This window comes from Hemicordylus capensis, chromosome 4 (genome assembly GCF_027244095.1).
Source record: "Hemicordylus capensis ecotype Gifberg chromosome 4, rHemCap1.1.pri, whole genome shotgun sequence".
NCBI lineage: Eukaryota > Metazoa > Chordata > Lepidosauria > Squamata > Cordylidae > Hemicordylus > Hemicordylus capensis.
This window is the reverse complement of record NC_069660.1, coordinates 25083255-25103780: the sequence shown is the minus strand read 5'-3', so window position 1 is coordinate 25103780 and position 20526 is coordinate 25083255. Positions and strand designations below refer to the sequence as shown.

At 45.5% G+C, this 20526-nt stretch overlaps 1 protein-coding gene across 4 annotated transcripts in view; it reads left to right on the top strand.

Annotated features, from left to right (window-relative positions):
- The first annotated feature begins 766 nt into the window (after positions 1-766).
- Positions 767-20526, top strand: part of PFDN4 (prefoldin subunit 4) — a 54303-nt gene continuing 34543 nt past the window's right edge. For 2 of the 4 annotated variants that reach the window (XM_053247195.1, XM_053247194.1), the window contains exons 1-4: positions 1010-1336; positions 6803-6910; positions 8804-8944; positions 14254-14387. In XM_053247195.1, the coding sequence (XP_053103170.1) occupies positions 1292-1336; positions 6803-6910; positions 8804-8944; positions 14254-14385 (426 nt within the window). In that variant the 5' untranslated portion in view covers positions 1010-1291 and the 3' untranslated portion in view covers positions 14386-14387. Of the gene's footprint in view, positions 911-1009; positions 1337-6802; positions 6911-8803; positions 8945-14253; positions 14640-20526 lie in introns of those variants that run through there. The other 2 variants (XM_053247197.1, XM_053247196.1) reach the window with 2 other exon arrangements.

Here is a 20526-nt window from a genome sequence, read left to right as displayed (position 1 = left end):
TCCCCTCTCTGTGGCACCAAAGTGGTGCTCAAACCACACTTCATGCACACCCCTGAGAGAGGACACCTCAGAGTCTTTTGGAACCACTTTTCATACACGACCAACACATTGAGGAATATTCTTATTTCAAGGGCTCTTATGAAACAAAACATACATCTAAATAAGAGTGGAGGAAGCTTTATTGATGCATGTTTTGTCCCCTCTCATTTGCTTCTTTTCTCCAAGAGAAAGAGAGTGGCATACAACATTAACAGAGCATACAATAATAAAAATCATAATGATTTAAAAGATTAGACTTTTAAAAAGGCAGCAGATAACAATCAGTAAAATGGCGGGGGGGATCTCATGGAGCGAATAGCCTCCCAGAAGCAAACGTCCATATGGATTGCAATCATATGCACATAGTGTTATTGCACCGATCTACACGCGTGCATATATGATGATCGTATATGCCCACGTGTACATCGTTTCAATATTACCATCATGTGCACTTGATCTCAGTGTGAAGCTAGTATTTTCTCCTCCTCTCCCAGCTACTAACAGCCAGTCTTTCACTCTCAGGTTTGCTCCGCCACCTACCGGTTATTGCTGAGAACTGCATGCAGCCATCCGCCCATTTTTTCCAGTCGGCGGAGCGCAGTTTTCTCCCCCGCCCTCTCTTTTTTTAACGCGGGCCATACCAATATCCTCCGGAGGGGGGTGGATATAAGCCACCCCTCTCATAATCCACCCCCCCAAAACCAAATAAAACGGGGAGCAGATTTTTCACCCTTTGGTCTTCAAAGGGCGAAGAGGAGAGGAAGAGTGGGGGCATAGGAAGGGGGTGAGGGGAAGGCGACTGGGCATCACCTCCCTGCGGAGGAGGGAAAATAGTCCAGTCTTCAAGATGGCGGCCACCATGAAGAAAGCGGTAAGAGGCTGAGGAGGCGGGCGAGGGAGGGACGCAATGCCTGGGGGCTGTGATGGGGGTCTCGCCAGCTCCGCTCGGCCCGCAGCCAGGGCAGGGCAGAGTACGGGGGGACATCGCTATTGCCTTGGTCCGGATCTGTCCGGATCTCCCTCCACACGGTGTGGGGGTGGCGGGGCGGCGGCGCTTGGTCTGAAGGCACGTGATGCATCCGTCTTGTGGGGGTCAGGACCCGGCTGGAGGACCCCCTGCCTGGGAGCCCCGCCCATGCATGCGCTCCTCTGACCCCCCCACGTCATGGGAGAGGGGCGGGCTCAATAGCGCTTCCTCTGCCCAGCCTACCTCGCAGGGTTGTTGTGGCTAAGCGTTGGATCACCCAGATCCATGTACAGCCCCCAGAGCTCGTTGGAGGTGAGGTCGGATGCAGAGGTGAATACTACTAGTAATGATTAAGGAGATCTGTCTGGCCCCTGCATGGGTTTGCGCCTTTTGAAAATTCTTTCTCTTTATCATCATCATCATCCTCAATGGGAGGAGAGCTGGTCTAGTGGTAGCAAGCATGAATTGTCCTCTTTGCTAAGCAGGGTCCTCTCTGGTTTGCATTTGAATGGGAGACCATATCATCATTATTCATTTATGACATATCCTGCTTTTCTTCTGAGGAGCTTAGAGCGCTGTATGTGCTTATGTTTATCCTCACAACAATCATGTGAGGTAGGTTAGACTGAGAGATTCATGACTGTTTCAGAGTCACCCAGTGAGTTTCATGGTTGAATGGGGATTCGAACTTGGGTCTTCTCGGTCCTAGTCCAACATTTTAACCTAGCACCGCACGATATTCCCCTTAGGGGATGGGGCCGCTTTGGGAGGAGCACCTGCATGCTTGCCTGCAGAAGGTTCCACATTCCCTCCCTGGCATCTCCAGATAGGACTGAGATAGACTCCTGCCTGCAACTTTGGAGAAGCCATTGCCAGTCTGTGTAGACCAGTGTTTCTCAACCACCGGTCCCTGGACCGCTGCCGGTCCCCGAAGGGTTGAGTGCCGGTCCCTGACTGGGAGTCAACCCCCCCCCCTGAAATCAAGGGGCACACTTCCTCAATTTTGCACATGGCACGGAAGAGGAAGAGTATCACGGAGGCATGGGACCCTTCTTGTGCCTTGCCTCCACGTGCTGCTGAGATCTTCCTATAGCTATCTTATTCCCTATCTTTACAGCTTCAAACTGTATGCGATGCGGGGGCATGGAGGAAAAAGTATGGCAGTGGGCGCCACTTGAAGGGCTGCTGGTTCTTGCATGCTCATTGTTTGCAGCCAAAGGTTGGTTGATTGAAACCCAGCTGCCTGTTGTGGTCGAGGCGCCTTGAGAGGGAACACTGTTTCCCTCTTGCATCAGTGGGGCTTGCTTGTATGTTGTTTTCATTGGCCCCATGTAGCTTTTGAATTTTTCCAATGGCCCAGCATCCCCTCTCCATTGAGTAATCACAAGCACCTCCACTCCAGACATACTGGAGACAAATTTGTTCACCCAGGCTTTTAGATTCAGGGGTTCTCAACCTTGGGTACCCAGACGTTGGTGGACTTCTACTCCCATAATCCCGAGCCATAATGGCCAAATGCCATTGTTGTTGGGGGTTATGGGAGTTTAACTGAGGGACCCAAGGTTAAGAACCCCTAATATTCAATGTTTGCAAAAGATTCCAAATTTAATTATTTTAATGCTTATATTATTTTCATTCTAAACTGCCCAGAGATGCAAGTTTTGGGCAGTATAGAAGTCTGATAGATAGACAGACAGACAGACAGATAGACAGACTTGAAACCCCTTTACTAACTGCTGGTCCGGGAAACTGCGCATGAAGAATGTAGTGGTCCTTGAAACTCTGCACGAAGAATTTAGCGGTCCTTGACTCCAAAAAGTTTGAGAAACACTGGTGTAGACAATACTGAGCTAGATAGACCAATGGTCTGACTCAGCATATGGCAGTTTCCTATGTTCCTAAGGCTAGAGTCAGAGACATAAGATGTTCATGCACCTGCAGACTTCAAGTTGTTTTACTAGTTTATAGATAGATAATTAGCTATGGGGAACTCGATGGCACACACACAAGTGCAAATTGCTGTATCAGTCAGGGGTGGGGATAAAAAATAATAATAGGGCCATGCATTTGTTAGGTATCAAATGATAATAATTTATATATTTAATTCTCTAAGCCGGCATGCGTGTTCTCCTGGATTTGGCAGCGGAACTCTCGCAACACATTGCGAAAGTTCTGGCCTTGGGCGAGACTTGAAATGAAAGAAAAAATGGAGGTGGCAATGGGCCACAAAATGGCCAGAGGAGGTGGTGGTGGGACGGCCTGGCCTGGCCAGGCCGTCCTGGGTGAGGAGGCGGTGGTGGCGGCCTCAGCAGGGCGCTGGAAGGCATTGGGGGTGGGACAGCCTGGCCTGGCCAGGCCGTCCCAAGTAAGGAGGCGGTGGCGGCTGGGCGCTGGAAGGCGCTGGGGCAGGACTGCCTGGCTTGGCCTGGCCTGGCCGTCCTGAGTAAGGAGGCGGTGGCGGCCTAAGCTGGGCGCTGGAAGGTGCCGGAGGCGGGACAGCCTGGCCTGGCCAGGCCATCCGAGGAAAGGAGGCGTCGGCAGCCTTGGCTGGCCGCTGGGAGGCGGTGGGATGACCTGGCCCGTCCCAGGTGAGGAGGCGGCGGCCTGGCCTGGCTGCCGGGAGCAGGAGGCAGCGACAGGACGGTCAGACGAGGGGAGAGGAGGAGAGCTGGTGAGAGGAGAGGAGAGGAGAGCTGGTCTGGTGGTAGCAAGCATGACTTGTCCCCTTAGCTAAGCAGGGTCTGCCCTGGTTACATATGAATGGGAAACTAGAAGTGTGAGCACTGTAAGATATTCCCCTCGGGATGGAGCCGCTCTGGGAAGAGCATCTAGGTTCCAAGTTTCCTCCCTGGCATCTCCAAGATAGGGCTGAGAGAGATTCCTGCTTGCAACCTTGGAGAAGCCACTGCCAGTCTGTGAAGACAATACTGAGCTAGATAGACCAATGGTCTGACTCAAGATATGGCAGCTTCCTATGTTCCTATGTGAGGGCAAGGGGGCAGGGAAGCGAGTGGGGCAGCTTGTGGAGAGTGTGGGGACGGGGGGGAGGGGAGAGGAAAAGAGAGTGGGGCAGGGGGGAGGGGAGGGCGCAAGAGAGAGTGGAACCAGATGGGGGGAATAGCCAGCCCCAAAGAGCGTACAGATGCTCTGTGTGGGTCGGCTAGTCTTAAATATTACCCTTGTGAGCCCCTGGTGGCGCAGTGGTAAAACTGCTGCCCTGTAACCAGAAGGTTACAAGTTCGATCCTGACCAGGGGCTCAAGGTTGACTCAGCCTTCCATCCTTCCGAGGTCGGTAAAATGAGTACCCAGAATGTTGGGGGCAATATGCTAAATCATTGTAAACCGCTTAGAGAGCTCTGGCTATAGAGCGGTATATAAATGTAAGTGCTATTGCTATTGCTATTGCTATTGCTAGTTGCTTTGTGGCTTTTTCTAATGGTGCAACTCCGCTCCTTGTTAAATGCCTGCTCACAGCTTTGTGACCGTTCAGTTCAGGGGTTCCCAACCTGTGGTACTCCGGATGTTGCTGAACTACAACTCCCATCATTCTCACCCACAATAAATTGTAATTAGGGATGATGGGAGTTGTAGTTTAGCAACATCTGGAGTACCACAGGTTGGGAACCCTTGATTTAGTTGATCCTAATAAGACTATTGCCCTACTGCTACTTTTAGAATGATTTTATCCACGTAGTAAATGTTACTGAATGTGTGTCTTCATCTCTTTTATAATAACAACCTGATCCGTTGTGAGACTTGCAGCTTGATGTTCTGCATATTTTCTTGGAATAAGGCTTATTATATCTAAGGGGACTTCTTCCCAAATATGCACAGAATCACGGCCTTAAGCATCCTATTAAGTATTCTTAGCAAACTGATACAGTTGGAACATAACCTGCTTCAGAATCTAGTGTAGGACAGGCTGTTGCAGAGTGAATGGTTATAGTGCCCTGCATGTGAAAAAGGAGGAGCGGGGTAATGATGTTTGGTGTGAGAACTGAGCCCTATACAGTAGCCCCCAACCCAACTACCCTGCGTTTCCTAGGGTGCTAAAAGAACTTGCTGGTGTAGTCAGTACCTCGGTCCATCGTCTTTGAGAAATCCTGGAGTGAGTTGTTGGAAGACTGCAGATAGGGTAATGTCTCAGTCTCCAAAAGTGGGAGATGGGAAGAAGATCCAGTAAACCAGTCGGTCTGTCTGTCAGTACTGGGGAAGATACTGGAAGATATTATAGCAGTCTGTCTGTAAGCATCTTGATTACAGTGCAGTGATCAGTAAAAGTCAGCTTGGATTTGTCATCGGTAAATGCTGCCAGTCTAAACTTTTATCTTATTAAAAAATAATTGAAAGCTTTCACTGACCTGGGAGTTAGGCCATGGAGCACAAATGCGATCCTTGGGATTGTGCATCCCCTCCAACCTACTTGTACGTTGCACAGAGTGCTTCTGGGGGAAAGAGAGGTTGGCAAAAATGCCACCTCCCCACACCCAAGCTCCTGCACTCCAGAAATGGGAATGCATCTTCTGCACACACACTGCTTTTGACTACATGAATGTAGCATTAGTCAGGATGTCTGCCACTATCAGAATTAGAGGCTCAAAGTCTCATTTGCTGCTTTGAAAACTGGATCACATCTCTTTGTGTGTTCCTTGTACCTTATTTCTTCCTTCTGGCAAGTCTTGACTTCAGCATAGAATTGTCCAGAAATATAGTTGTGTTCCTGCATAATTTGTATAGAAAAAGTCTATATTGGGGCTATATGTGAACCCAAAACCTTAGGGTTAATGGATATGCAAATAACTTTGGCCTGTTCGTCAGATGAATTACCTTGCACATCATCCAAAGATAATATGTAGGGCAACTGCACATTCAGCATATTTGACTCTAGACTAAGCAGGTTATCAGCAGTTAAACATTTTGACATCTTCAGAAAGTATGAAACAATGGCTCTGGAACTTAAGGCATTTGGCAGTTTATGACTGATGGCACCTTGCAAAGGAAGAAATAATAATTCATGCTGAAGATTGCGCCTATGAGTTGGGAAGGTGTCACCCACAAATCCCTTAAAAATATTTTTTATTACAAGTACTGAGAGCTGTACATTTTAATGGTATTTATTTAAAAAGTATTGAGAGAGAAATGTCCCCCTCCATACGCCTTGGCATATGTTTCCTTTGTGATCTCACACATTTCCTAGGGTGTGTAAAGGTAAAGTGTGCCATCAAGTTGATTTCAACTCCTGGCACCCACAGAGCCCTGTGGTTTTCTTTGGTAGAATACAGGAGGGGTTTCCCATTGCCTCCTCCCACGCAGTATGAGATGATGCCTTTCAGCATCTTCCCATATCGCTGCTGCCCGATATAGTACCAGCAGGGATTTGAACCAGCAACCTTCTGCTTGTTAGTCAAGCATTTCTCTGCTGCGCCACTTAAGATGACCCTAGGGTGTGTGCAAATGTCTTTCCTGTAACTCTCTTCAACTTCCTAAGTGATGATGTGCTTCTTTTTATTTCATGATCTTGTCCATACAGTGCTGTACTTATGTGAAACTAGCTCCTTTGGAATGTTCTGGAAAATCATTCTGATGAAACATTGATATGCTAACAAATTAATTTACTTGTTAATTTAATTTAATTTAAACTGAATGGTGAGCATTATGTACTCTGATTCAACTGAGAAAGCAGATTACTGTCCCTTGCAAGCTGTGTGTTTAAAAACAGCATTAAAATTAGCATTAATAATAAAAAAGTCCAGTGTGTTTCTTGATATCTCACTGTTACTTTGGTTCTTGTCTAGGCAGCAGAAGATGTCAATGTTACTTTCGAAGATCAACAGAAAATCAACAAGTTTGCAAGAAATACCAGCAGAATTACAGAGCTGAAAGAAGAAATAGAGGATAAAAAGGTACCATCAGTGTAAGGCCTTTGGGGTGGGGATCTGGTAATGGTCTGCAATCCTAACATACTAGGGTTTAAATCCTAGTTTAACTCAGTAGAGCGTATTTCTGAGTAAACATGTTTAGAATCATGTCATTAGTGCTCAGCCTGTTGTTGAGGCTTACTGTTGTGCTCAGTAAGGCAGGGCTCAAACCTCACTCCACATGGGGGAGCAGTAGCAAGGCATTCCTTCCAATGCTGCCAGGATGATAAATTTATGCATCACATGGAAGGAGTCCACTGCACAATTAACCAGATTAAAGTTGACATGGGAGCTGCAGCAGAGGGTTCTTCCTTGCCATTCATGGAGGAGAGGAGAGCTGGTCTGGTGGTAGCAAGCATGACTTGTCCCCTTAGCTAAGCAGGGTCCACCCTGGTTGCATTTGAATGGGAGACTAGAAGTGTGAGGACTGTAAGATATTCCCTTCAGGGGATGGGGCTGCTCTGGGAAGAGCAGAAGGTTCTAAGTTCCCTCTCTGGCTTCTCCAGGATAGAGCTGAGAGAGATTCCTGCCTGCAACCTTGGAGAAGCCACTGCCAGTCTGTGAAGAAAATACTGAGCTAGATAGACCAATGGTCTGACTCAGGATATGGCAGCTTCCTATGTTCCCTGTGCTTTGTTTGTTAGCCTACCGTTATGGGAAGGAGCAGCACTACAGCAAGTGCCATGTCATCAGAATAATGGGAGTTCCCATGCCACCAGGGTAACGGCATTTTATACAACTCTGGGCGGGTTCGCACAATCATGCCGAGCCTGTCAGAAGGGGAACTGGGAGATTTGACACAGAATGCACGTTCTCCATTTCCGGTCATGAGAACCCAGAGGTTTTTTACTGACATAGAGGTTTTTGCTGAGCTCAACATTTGTCTGACCTCAATGATCTGGTATTTGATGTAGAGTGGAGGAGTTCTGTTAAATTTCCAGGTTCTTAAGACTGGAAATTGGCAGTGTGCATGCCATGCAAATCTTGCTTAGGAAGCTGCCTTCTACCCATTGGTCCATCTAGCTCAATATTGTCTTCACAGACTGGTAATGGCTTCTCCAAGGTTGCAGGCAGGAGTCTCTCTCAGCACTATCTTGGAGAAGCCAGGGAGGGAACTTGGAACCTCCACGCAAGCATGTAGGTGCTCTTCCCAGAGTGGCCCCATCCCCTTACCTGCACACAGACAAAAAACGGTTTGCTACCACAAGACCATCTCTCCTACCTTACCTGCCTTATACCAAGTCATACTATTGGACCAGCTAGCTCAGTATTGTCTACATAGACTGGTAGCAGCTTCTTCAAGGTTGCAGGCAGGAGTCTCTCTCAGCCTTATCTTGGAGATGCCAGGGAGGCAACTTCGAACCTCCATGCAAGCATGTAGGTGCTCTTCCCAGAGTGGCCCCATCCCCAAAGAGGAATATCTTACAGTGCTCACACATGTAGTCTCTCATTCAGATGCAAACCAGAGCAGACCCTGCTTAGCTGGACTCGGCATGATTGTGAGAACCTTTCCTTTGAGTAAAATTTGGTGCAGCTCAAAATTCCTGCCAGGATAAAGACTTTAGTTTGTAACTAAAAGAAATCTCCCTGTTTTGGATAGCTGAAAAGCCCCAGACTTTTAGCCTTCCTTTGCAGGATTGGTGCTCCAGTTCCTTGATGGTTGCATTTGTCTCTTTCACTACCATGGCACATTGTAATTATGTTTTCAGTGTGCTTTGTACTGTGACCCCAAGACCTCTTTCCTGGATAGCCACAGCCAATTTAGAACCCATCAGTATGTGTTTGAAGCATATATTTTCCCCTCTAATATGCATCACATTGCACTTGAATCACCTCATTAAATCAGAAGCTAGAGAGTGACTTACCTTTTGACCACAGAAGCAGCTTCAGAATTTGGAAGACGCCTGTGATGACATCATGATGCTTGATGATGATTCACTCCTGATACCTTACCAAATTGGAGATGTCTTTATTAGCCATCCTCAAGATGAAACGCAAGAGATGTTGGAGGAGGCAAAGGTTAGTGCCTGTTCTTTGTGGTGGTTTTGTTGTTATATATACTGCCCTTCCTAAAGTGGCTCAGTTGCAGTGGAGTAACAGCAGGATAGCAGGCATTCCCTCAACTCCTGCCTGTAGGCTTCCAGCAGCATCTGGTGGGCCACTGTGTGAAACAGAATATTGGACTAGATGGGCCTTGGGCCTGATCCAGCAGGGCTGCTGTTGTGTTCTTGTGTTCTTGTGTTCCTGTGGCAGTTCACATTAAGATCAGAAACACATAATAAAACAAAATAAAAATATTTAAACCAGATTAAAATTAAAACCATAAGGCTATTCTCACGTGCAGTGAAAATTGGGCTGGGTTTCCCTAGACCGATTTTCGCTGCGTATGATTGCCAGGAGCAGTGTGGCTCCCAGCGGCAGCTTGACGGCAAGCCTGCCTAAATTCCCTCCCCCTTAAATGAGGTTAACGCAGCAATTGCTCCGTTAACCTTGTTCAATTGATCGTGTGTCAGCCATGGCTGCTTGCACAGCGGGCACACAAGGGGAGCGGGGATCCCAGGAATACACTGCGTACTTGCGCCGTGCATTACTGAGGCTCGGGAGGGTGGGCCCGCACGGCGGTGCTTCCCTTCGCTCGACCCCCGGAGCTGCCGGCTGAGCCACAGCTGAGTGTGGGAGCACCGTAGCGAAGCCACTGCTCATTTGGGTGGGTGATCCACCCACCCGGGGAGAAGGCACCAATCATCTGTGGGGAGGTAAGCACTCCCGGGCTTCCTCCCTGCAAAACAGGGTAGCCCTTCCCACTTGATCGGGGGAAGAGCTTCTAGATATCCTTAAAAGCCAGGCTAAAAAGATGGGCCTTTAAGGCTCTCCTGAAGGCCTCCAAAGAAAATAATCCTCTTATATCCACGGGTAGTGCGTTCCACAATCCAGGGGGGACAACTGAGAAGGCCCGATCCCAGATCGCCACCAGATGAACCGGTGGCACCCACAGATGGACCCCTCCTGATGTCCTTAATGAGGCTCCTTTTCTGAGGCGCTTCTTAATGATGCAGCAAAAGAAGAGAACAAATCAGTCCGGTAGATCAAGCTCTTTCCTTGGGCTTGCTTCTCTTCTTTCTGAATATTTGTGTTCTGTTAATGATGTGCTCAGCTGAATTGTGCTGTGCATAATAGCAAAATTCCTGCTCTCTAGTTTTTCTGCCTATGTATATAATAGATGCACAGTACCCACATTAAAAGAGCAATCTGTTCCTGTACTGCTCCTGCAGTGACAAAGCAGTTTCTAGAAGTGCAAATACAAGCCTCGTGGCTAGTTCTCACCCAGGTGGTAAATCTGTATGTGAGCCATACAACTTAATAATGCATTTGGGGGCTCACTTGATAGAATGCTTCTCCATATGAAAAAATATAAAACCTTCACACAGAAAACGCGTATGCCAGAGAGGAAGCTTAGCTAATACCCTTCACCCTGAATCTAGTTAATTTTATCTGGAGGGATTTTGTGGGGAGAGTATAGACCAGGGTTTCTTAACCTTGGGCCCCCAGATGTTGTTGGACTACAACTCCCAGAATCCCCAGCCACAAAGGCCATGTCTGGGGATTCTGGGAATTGTAGTCCAACATCTGGGGGCCCAAGGTTAAGAAACCTTGGTACAGAGTGTAAGATTCAGTCATCGAGTCCCCACTTGCATTTTGAAGTGGTACTGCCCAGGCACTGGTACTGCCAGGCATACTGCCAAGGCACTGGCGAGAATGAAGACTAAGAATCTGCAGGACTGGAAACGTTGGCTGGGATTCTGACTAGGAGAGTGAGGACTCAGCAGGTCATCCCTAATACTGCCACACATGGACAGGAAGGGCAAGTGGTTTGTGCTGATCTTCCCTTCCTCCAAAAACCCTCTATGTGTTCCAGAAAATATGTCCCTGAGGACTGTGCTCACCTCACTCCTGAAATGGGTGCACCTGCCTGCCCCAAGCTTCATGCATTAAGCATGTTTCAGATAGTCTGCTGAACATATGAAGGTCTGTGTAGGGCTGCCCAGTATGATTCTGTTTTCCCTTCCACATGTTCACTTAATGCATGGCAGGGGCAAAATATTTGAAAAAGTCAGTTATATCCTCCATAATATACTTAAATGTTCAGAGTTAAAACTAGATAAACCTGTGATATGCCTTAAAATGCTTAAAACAGATCAGAGGAATCAGAGGCTGAACTGGAATATTAAAGAACTAAAGGGGTAATGCTTGTCTTCTTCCATATGTTAAAATATTACAAACAGTATTCTTTCTGAAGGATACAGCTCTAAAATTTTAACTAACTTGAAATGAAAATTGAACTTCAGTGTTTTGATATGAATGTGCATGAAGTATAGTGCCAGTGAATTATGCAGTGGCTTACAGAAATGACATTCTTACTACACAAATGTGCTTTTCATTGGTGACCTTTTCTGCACCTTTGAGTCAGTTACAGAAATGAGTACAGGGTACCTTGGTTTCCAGGAAGTGGAAGTGGTTTCCAGAAAGGATTGGCTTCAAACATCTACTTCTTACAGATCGAGCAGATGAGGCCATATAACATGATTTCTAATACAGAAATTGGTTGACATCTTGACTAACGAAGCACTGATACAATGGGAAAAACTCCAGTCAAAAGATCAACTAATTCAGCTCCACTGCTGACTCACCTGTGGGAGCAAATTTTGAATACCTCTGTTTCACCAGGAAGGGCTCTATGACAGCTGAAAATATGTCCCTGGGGGTTGTGTAGCCCTTAGGGACATATTTTCAGGTAACATAAGAGGACTTCCTGGGGAAGGGGAGGTCACTGAAATTCTACACACGCACTGGTGTAGCACTGTTAACTCTTCAGAAGCACTGATGCTACACTGATGCTTTTCTCATTGCACCAATGCTTTGATATGCAGGCTGTCAGCCACTGAATTCCTAGAGAATCCAGAGAACTTGGACCATGCTTTCCCAATTTTTGGCTAGGGAAAAAAAAGACCCTAAAAAGTACAATACTGAGCAAAAGAAGATAGCTTTCAGTGGACTATTTAGAAAATGACAGTTTTTGAACTACCGTCCTTCATGAGATTTAGGTCAGGGGTGGCAAACCTGGCCCTCCAGCTGTTGAACTACAACTCCCATCATCCCTAGCAACTTTTTATTGTGGCTGGGGTAGATGGGAATCCTAGTTCAACAACAGCTGGAGGGTCAGGTTTGCCCACCCCTGGTTTAGGTGTCCAAAACAAAGATAAAAATATATACATGTGGTTCTTCATAGAACTTGTAGAACACAAGGCCTTTGATCTAGTTCAGAATATTTGCAATCCAATTAATACAGGTCTGCTTGTGATAAAATTGCTACATTATTCCTGCATACAGCCAATGAAAATAGTAAATTTTCATATGTGAGAGTCTGCATGCAGGCGGGATTCTGTTCTCCCTGCGGAAATTTATATTTATTTATACTTCGCTTTGTTTTAGATAATGCTCAAGGCAGCTTACAAAATTAAAAATGGCACAACTATTCAGTAAAAATAAAGACAATAATTAAAACAATCTTAAAAGACAGCAATGGTAAACCACTCCTGTATTCTACCAAGAGAAGCACATGGCTCTGTGGTCGCCAGGAGTCGACACCGACTCGATGGCACAACCTTTCCTTTCCTTAACAGTATTTACAGAACATCAGACAGTTTAAAGCCTGCCAGAATAACTAGCAAGGGGTAACAGGCAAGGGGTAATGGGGGAATACCTTTCTAGTGGGGAGTTCCAGAGACTGGGCATGGGGACAAAGAAGTGTCACCTGAGCAGATGTTAGTATTAGGGCATGTTCATATGGGACAAAGCAGTCCTTCAGGTATCCTGGACCCAAAACATTTTAGGGCAGAGTTGTCAAACTGTGGCATTCTAGCTGTTGTTGGCCTACAACTCCCATCATCCCTGGCTAGTGACTGGGGATGATAGGATTTGTATTCCAACAACAGAAATTGTTGGAGGGTTGCAGTTTGACACTGCTGGTTCAGGGCTTTAATTGTACCTTTAAACTTGGGCTGGGAAATGATCCAGTGTAGAAGCTTTTACCGTTTTTCAGGCAGTGCAGAGTCTCTGCTAGAACATTTCTGCTGCTTTCTGTAAAAAGGCGCACACAGTGCCATGTTAAGAAGTACTGCTACTATTTACAGGTGGCCCTTGTTATCCACGGTCCCGGCACGTGTGGTTTCGTGTATCTGCGGTTGGGCAATGGACACCCGACCTCACTATCCGTGGTACTAAAAATAGGCAAAACTAGTCTATCTGTGGTTTCTGGGTGGCCAGAAATGACTTCCAGTGTTTGTGGCCGCCATTTTGCAGGATGGAGCCATTTTGTGGTTCATTCTTTAGAAAAATATATTTCTCTATGACTTTTCATGGAAAATCAGCAGAATTTTTTAAGGGCATTGCTGGAGGCCTGGAGAGCATGGCACGGTACTTTATTCCACTTATTTCTGCCTCCTTCACACTTTTTTTGGCCTCTTCAAACCTCGAAGAGCCTAACTCCCCAATTCCCATTGACTCAATCATTATCCGCGGTTTCGTTTCCCACGGATGTAAGCCAGAACGGAACCCCCGTGGATAAAAAGGGTCACCTGTATTTATTTTCAGTGCAAACATTCTCAAAGCAGTTTACATATAGAAAATAATAAGAGGATAGGCCTCTGTCCCCAAAGGGCTCACAGTCTAAAAAGAAACAAAAGTTACACTCCAGCAACAGCCACTGGAGGGACACTGTGCTGGGGGCTGGATGGGGCCAGTTGCTCTCCCCCTGCTAAATATATAGAGGGAATCACCACTCTGAAAGTTGCCCAATTAGCAGGGGTTCCTCTGAACTATTAAGCCTGATGAATCATTGGCTGTGATTAATCTGCGGGCAGTTCTAAACAGCTTGCGCTGCTGCTGGCATCTGAAACACACACCCATGTGGCTGCACAACAGGCCCATTCTGCTACTATTTGCCATTGCGCAATTGCACACTGCGACACAGCTTGCATTATTCCTAATGGAAGTCACGTTGCAATATGCAATTGCACATCAGTAAGTAAGAGTGGAACAGCCCTATTGCGCAGTAACGTGGACACTTGCCCACAGTGGTACAGATGTTTCAGAACTGCCCACGTGATACTGCAGGACATGTTGGCCATTATATCAGGTCACTTAGAATGTTTGTCACATATAATAGTCCAGTGAATTGTTGCTTGCTCTGAAAATAAGAGGCTGAGAAAGGAAACATTTTTGGTTTCTTTATGGTCATTAAATATATGTGTTTTCTTTTTCTTTTCCAGAAAGACTTGCAGGGTGAAATTGGAGCTTTGGAGTCACGAGTGGAATCTATCCAGAGAGTATTATCAGACCTCAAAGTCCAGCTCTATGCAAAGTTTGGCAACAACATAAACCTTGAGGCTGATGATAATTAAAGGTTCCAGAAATAGTTTTTGCTTTTTGTACTAATTGTTCTCCTCTTACAATAACGTTTTGAGAAGCCCCAGTTAATGTTTTTTTTAAAATTACATTCAGTTTTCTGTTTCATGTATTTAAAGAAAGAGATCTTATTTTGCATACCTATAACTATTTATATGTTTTAAGAGAATGGATCCAAATACTGCTGGTGCATCATCAAGGTTGGGTGCTTAAAAAGGTTTACGGAAATAATAAAAGTCATGCAAATGTATCGGGTTGTGGTGCCTGATGTCTTTAAGACGGTATAAATGTATTACATGAAGTGGAAAGGGATACAATTGTGAATTCATTCAGAAGTATTGATTGATCAGTCTACCTTTGGTAATCATTGGCTACATCCAGATGAATGAAGTGAACATAGGAAGCTGCCATATACAGAGTCAGACCATGGGTCTATCTAGCTCACTCTTGTCTTCACAGACTGGCAGCAGCTTCTCCAAGGCTGGAGGCAGGAATCTCTCTCAGCCCTATCTTGGAGAAGCCAGGGAGGGAACTTGAAACCTTCCCAGAGCGGCTCCATCCCCTGAGGGGAATCTCTTACAGTGCTTACACTTCTAGTCTCCCATTCATATGCAACCAGGGCATACCCTGCTTAGCTAAGGGGACAAGTCTTACTTGCTACAAGACCAGCTCTCCTCTCCTGATGCTGGTGCAGTGGAGTGTTATTTTTGTCAATCTCCCCTTCCCTCTGTGCCTCCTGAAAATATGTCCTTGAGGGTTGTGCAGGAACTATTTCCAGGAGCCACAGTGGGCTTTGGAGGCAAGGGAAGAGACAAAAAATGTCCCTCTCCCATAGCTCATGCGGCACATTTTCTTCACTAGCACTTTCTTAGTCTGGATATCTGCCATTGTTCTTAATCACCATCAGTTTAATAGTAGTAAAAATAGCAGCAACAACATCTTAGTGGTAATCATCAATGGAAGCATAGTAGCTAATGCTGGCTTCGTACTTAAGACCATGCTTGAGGTTGTTGCAAGCTGCCCCAGTCCTGCGAGCGAAACTTGTTTTTGGTCACAGTAATGCTGGACCAAGATGGGGTGTGTTGTACATGTAACTTAGGTTTGATGTAAGTGAAAGATATTCAGTTCTCTGCCACAAGGAGGCAGTGTTCCCTCTAACGGATTCCCAGATGTTGTTGACTACAACTCCCATAATCCCAAAGCAAAAGCCATTGCAGCTGGGGATTCTGGGAGTTGTAGTCAACAACATCTGGGAATCCCTGTTAGCGGGAACACAGCAAGGAGGATATGCTGTGGGTGGGCATGTCATATGAACCCGCCAATCTTGGCATACCATTACTGTTACCAGGGCGCTTTCCAGACTAGCTTCTCATCAGCAGCAAAATGCCTCCCTTCGGGCAAGTCACATTCAAAACATAAACAGTAAGGGGAGCAGTCTTGCCGCAACTAACAACCCAAAGAAACAGCAACTTTTTCACGCCAGATATAGGATGTCCTAGCTCTATTTTGCAGCGATTAAATTTGAAACAAGGCATTGGCAATGTGAATGGCACCCTGCTGTCCGCGTAGGGACTTCGGTGTCACAACGCAGGAAGTGTGGAAGCACACTTAGGAGATACGTCCTGACCCCATTGTAGCATCTAGTCTGGAAAGTGCCCGGATGTTGGGTTTGTGTGCGCTCCTAGGGCTCTGGCAGCAAATTCAGGTGCCATGTTTCTTTTAATTATTATTAAATGCTTATATTGCCGAATCCAGGTGGCCCTAGGCGCTTCACGTTATGTGTGAAGTCGGCACAGATTTTCCTCCGGAAAGAAATGCTTGTTTGGGCCAAAATGAACTCTCTGAAGCGCCATATAACTGCTGATAATAATGTTTAGTAATACCTTGCCAGTATGGCACACTTGTGCTGCATTGCTGTCTGCCTTTCCTTCAAAACATAAAGGATCAGTGTTATTAATAACTAGGGGTAGGCAGTTCATCTTCATCACTTATTATTGATCTGTTCTTATTGCCATGCTAAGAGTCATGCGGATGTTGGAGGAGAGAAGGCCCTTACAATCTAGTAATACCCAAAGAAAAGCGATCAGTTGTTAAACCAATTTAACGCTGTTCAATACTGTGTGTGTTATCCATTTCAAGTCTAGCATATGTATAGAAAACCCAGTGATAGATAGATGCAAATCGAAGTCTTATTATTGTAATTGCAGAGAATCTTTTGGATTATCCTGTGTGGCTTTGGCACCAATAAGGCATATGCTCTTTCGACAGTCCAGAAGATGGCACTAGAGTGCCAGAGATCTGCAGTCACACTCAGAAGAACCATGCAAGGCTACACCCCCCCCCCTACAAACAGTTGTGATTTTTGGCACATTGTAGTGGGAATATGGCCATAAATCAGGCATGCTCAGCTTTGGCTCCCCCAACTGTCTTTTTGAACTACAACTCCCATAATCCACAGTAGCCAATAGCCAGGGATTATGGGAGTTGTGGGCCAACATCTGCAGAAGGGCCGAAGTGGAGCATGTCTGCCATAGATCTAGCTCTATGACTATCTCACCTCTGCTACTGAAAGCAGTTTGGAGTGGCTCATTCAATGCAATCCTTGCCTTCTATAGAAACACTAAGCCGCTTGGGCTATGTACCAAAGTGCTGTGTACTTTGTTAGTGGCGTTTGGAAGCAGATGTCTGGAACAGTTTGTTTTTATTGCACTGGGACACACTGACTGACATCTGAATTTAATGAAGTGCTTGCAGCAGGCTCTTGCTCGGATTCTGCAGCTGGTGTTCCAGACTAGGGTTGCGCTACTGCCAGCATGCTTGTGCAACCTGTGGCATGCTCCATATGTGCTAAATGGATATTTTGTGCAAGAGTGCTCTAGCGTACAAGCACAATTCTACAGATCTCTGTTTTTCATATGCAGCCTTCTTGTGCTCTTTGGTCATTATGCATGAAACTTACGCAGAGAGGCACCTCTCAAAATGATGGTTCTCATATTTAGCAGGGGGGAGAGCAACTGGCCCTACTCAAGCCCTGCACAGTGTCCTTCCAGTGTCTATTGCTGGTGTCTAATTTGTATGTGTGTGTGTGTGTTTTAGTATGTGTTCTATTATTTCTCTATAAGCAGCGCTGAGAACCTTTTTCTTAAAAAGCAGCATATAAGTACTAATAAGCATGTCAATGCTTCACTATTTAGAATGTCAGCTATTGTTCCATTGAGGGGGGAAAGAGTGCCATATGTACAGTTGCCCAAGTGGATGTCAGTGTTCCCTCTAACAGGGATTTCCAGAGGTTGTTGACTACAACTCCCAGAATCCCCAGCTGCAATGGCTTTTGCTTTGGATTATGGGAGATGTAGTCAACAACGTTGGGGACTCCCTGTTAGAGGGAACACTGGTGGACTTCCTTTCCAGCAATGTCCTTCACCAGTTGAATTGCACTGTGTGCTGTCAAACCATTCTCTGGGCCCAAGTTAAAATAGAGTAAATATCCATTGTGTGTCCCACCCTTCCTCCAATGAACTCAAGATGGAGCTCTCTCCTTTTATCCTCACAACAGTTACTTGAGGAAGATTAAGCTGAGAGGGAGAGCCTGACCAGAGTGTTCTTTCTGGGTGAGCGAGGATTTGAACTCGGTTCTCCAGATCCAGCACTATTTGCTACAGTGGTTGGCTCATATCTGAATTTTAAGTAGTGATAGCTCTCTAAGATGAACTTCCTCCCTGTTTTTCCACATGAATTTGTTGCCTGACTTAATCAAGTAAAACATTGCAGAATTCAGTGGGTGGCTTGTGAGTTTGTCTGTCAGCAGCTGCTGCGTTTTGACCACAGACTGTATTTAGTCTTTGAGATCATGAGCAACAGCTTGGAGACTTCTTTGTTGTTGGAGAAGGTCTTTGATCAGCACAGAGTCCTACTTGAGAGAAATACTGGGCAGGTTCATATGACTGCCTGCCAGTCTGGAAGTGGAGACAATATCAGGGATATGTTGGGTGTGACATTTGAATCCACCCAAGTCTGGTTCCCACACACTCTGCCGGAGATTATCTTCCCAACTTCCAGGTCTTGAGTACAGCAGTTGGGAGAATGTCAAGTGGGAGTGTGCTCTCTCATGTCCTGACATATCCGGGACATTTTCCTCACTTCCAGATTGGCTGGCAGTCACGTGAACCCGCCTATTTTCATATACTGGGCAGTTATACCATGTTTTCCAGCAGTGTCTCTCACTGATTTGTGAGAAGGTACCTGCTGCTGTGTGCAAAGTTCTTCTCTCTTGTAGCAGCTAGTTTCTGGCTAATTTGAGTGTTCTCTCCCTGCGACCCAACCCCATCCCACTCGGTGTTCTCCCTAATCTTTTTCATCAGTGTGAGGAATGAGTTTTTTTCGGGGCGGCAGCATCAAAGCAGTGTCCACACACATGCATTCAGAGTGGGGCCTTCCTGATTTGACCTGAGCAGGATCTAAAATTAACTGAGCGGCCATACAAAAACATGTGAGCGCGCTAGAGGAAGCACTGCACCCCCCCCCCCAATTTGAAGTAAGTACAGGGAAGTGAATGAAAATAAAAGTCCATATTGTGCGAGTTTGAGACATGTCCTTGCTCCGTGGGGAACTGTGCCAAATAGATGCCTGTGTTCATCCTCTGCATTGGACTATTTAAAAGGTGCACAAACTTGGTATCTGTGGCCATCTTCTGGATGCTCCTACATGCTTTTGAATTTACTTTGAAAAAGTAACATCAAGCCAGCCTTTGTTTCCTCAGCAGGACAAAACTGGAATACAAAACAGCAGGGAACAGAAACCCTCCCCTGCCAGTACAACAGGGATAGATTAACTGTAAATCTTATGGCTTCTCAAGGCCAATTTACGCATGGCACTTTTAAAGCCACTGCACGGGGAAGGGTGGGTGTGCTTAATTGTTTTATCTTGTGCCTTTCCCCATATCAAAACTGCGCCATCTTCTCCCAAGACTGATATTATTTTTTTGTATTGTAACCTTATTTATTTATTTATTATTTTTATATCCCTCTCTTCCTCAGTGGAGCTCAACGCGGTTATGTATGTAGTTGTGGGGTGGGTGGGTTGGGAAAATGGTCTGTGTGTGGGGTGGGTGGGGGTTAAACATGCCTGTGCCCTGATCTTCTCATCCCCATCCTCACTTGATTTTCTTTTCTGCTTTTAAGCTTTAAAAAAATGATGCTGGAAAACCTTTTTTTCTTCAACTTTTTCAATTGTATGGTCCCACCAATTTTTGGCTAAAGGTAGCTTGTATTTTTTGCAGATGTTCCAGTATATCATCCCTGCTACCTTGTCATGCCTTGGTTTGTAGTCAGTCTGTGTGATCTTTTTACAACAGCTGATGAGGTGGTCCACTGTTTCATCTCCTTCTTAACAGAGACGGGACTTGCTGTTTGTTGTTGACTTTTCGACTTTTGCTCTTATTGCATTTGTTCTTAGTGCCTGTTCTTGTACAGCCAGTATTAAACCCTCTGTTTCTTTCTTCAAGTTGCCATTCTTAAGCCATTGCCAGGTCTTGGTGATGTCTGATTTTCCACTTATATTGTGCAAATATTGACCATGCAGGGGCTTATTTTTCCATTTTTCTGCTCGGTTCTTGACGTGTTCTTTCTTATAGGCCTGCTTTCTTTCATTGATTATTATTTATTTATTTACACAGTCAGACAGGTGTTATTGACTGGTTTGTTTTATCCAGACATCGAGTCCTTCCCAAGGACCTGGGATGGCTGGATTTTATTGTCAATGTTGTTGCTGTTGTTATAGGTATCGTTGCAGAATATAGGCTGTTCCCAGTAAAGCTGCCTTTTGTAATTGGCTGATGGTGATTTCTGTGGCCCCTATGGTGTCACAGAAATCACTATTTGTTGTTGTTGTTGTTGTTGTTGTTGTTGTTATTATTATTATTATTATATTATATTTTATTATATTATATTATATTATATTATATTTTATTTTATTTTTATTATTTTTTGTTTACACAGTCAGACAGGTGTTATTGACTGGTTTGTTTTATCCACACATCAAGTCTCTTCCTCCCCCTCCCCCCTTATTCTTCTCATTCTTCCCCTTCATTATTTATTATAATAATAATATCTGATTATAAGTTTTCCATGTTACATGTC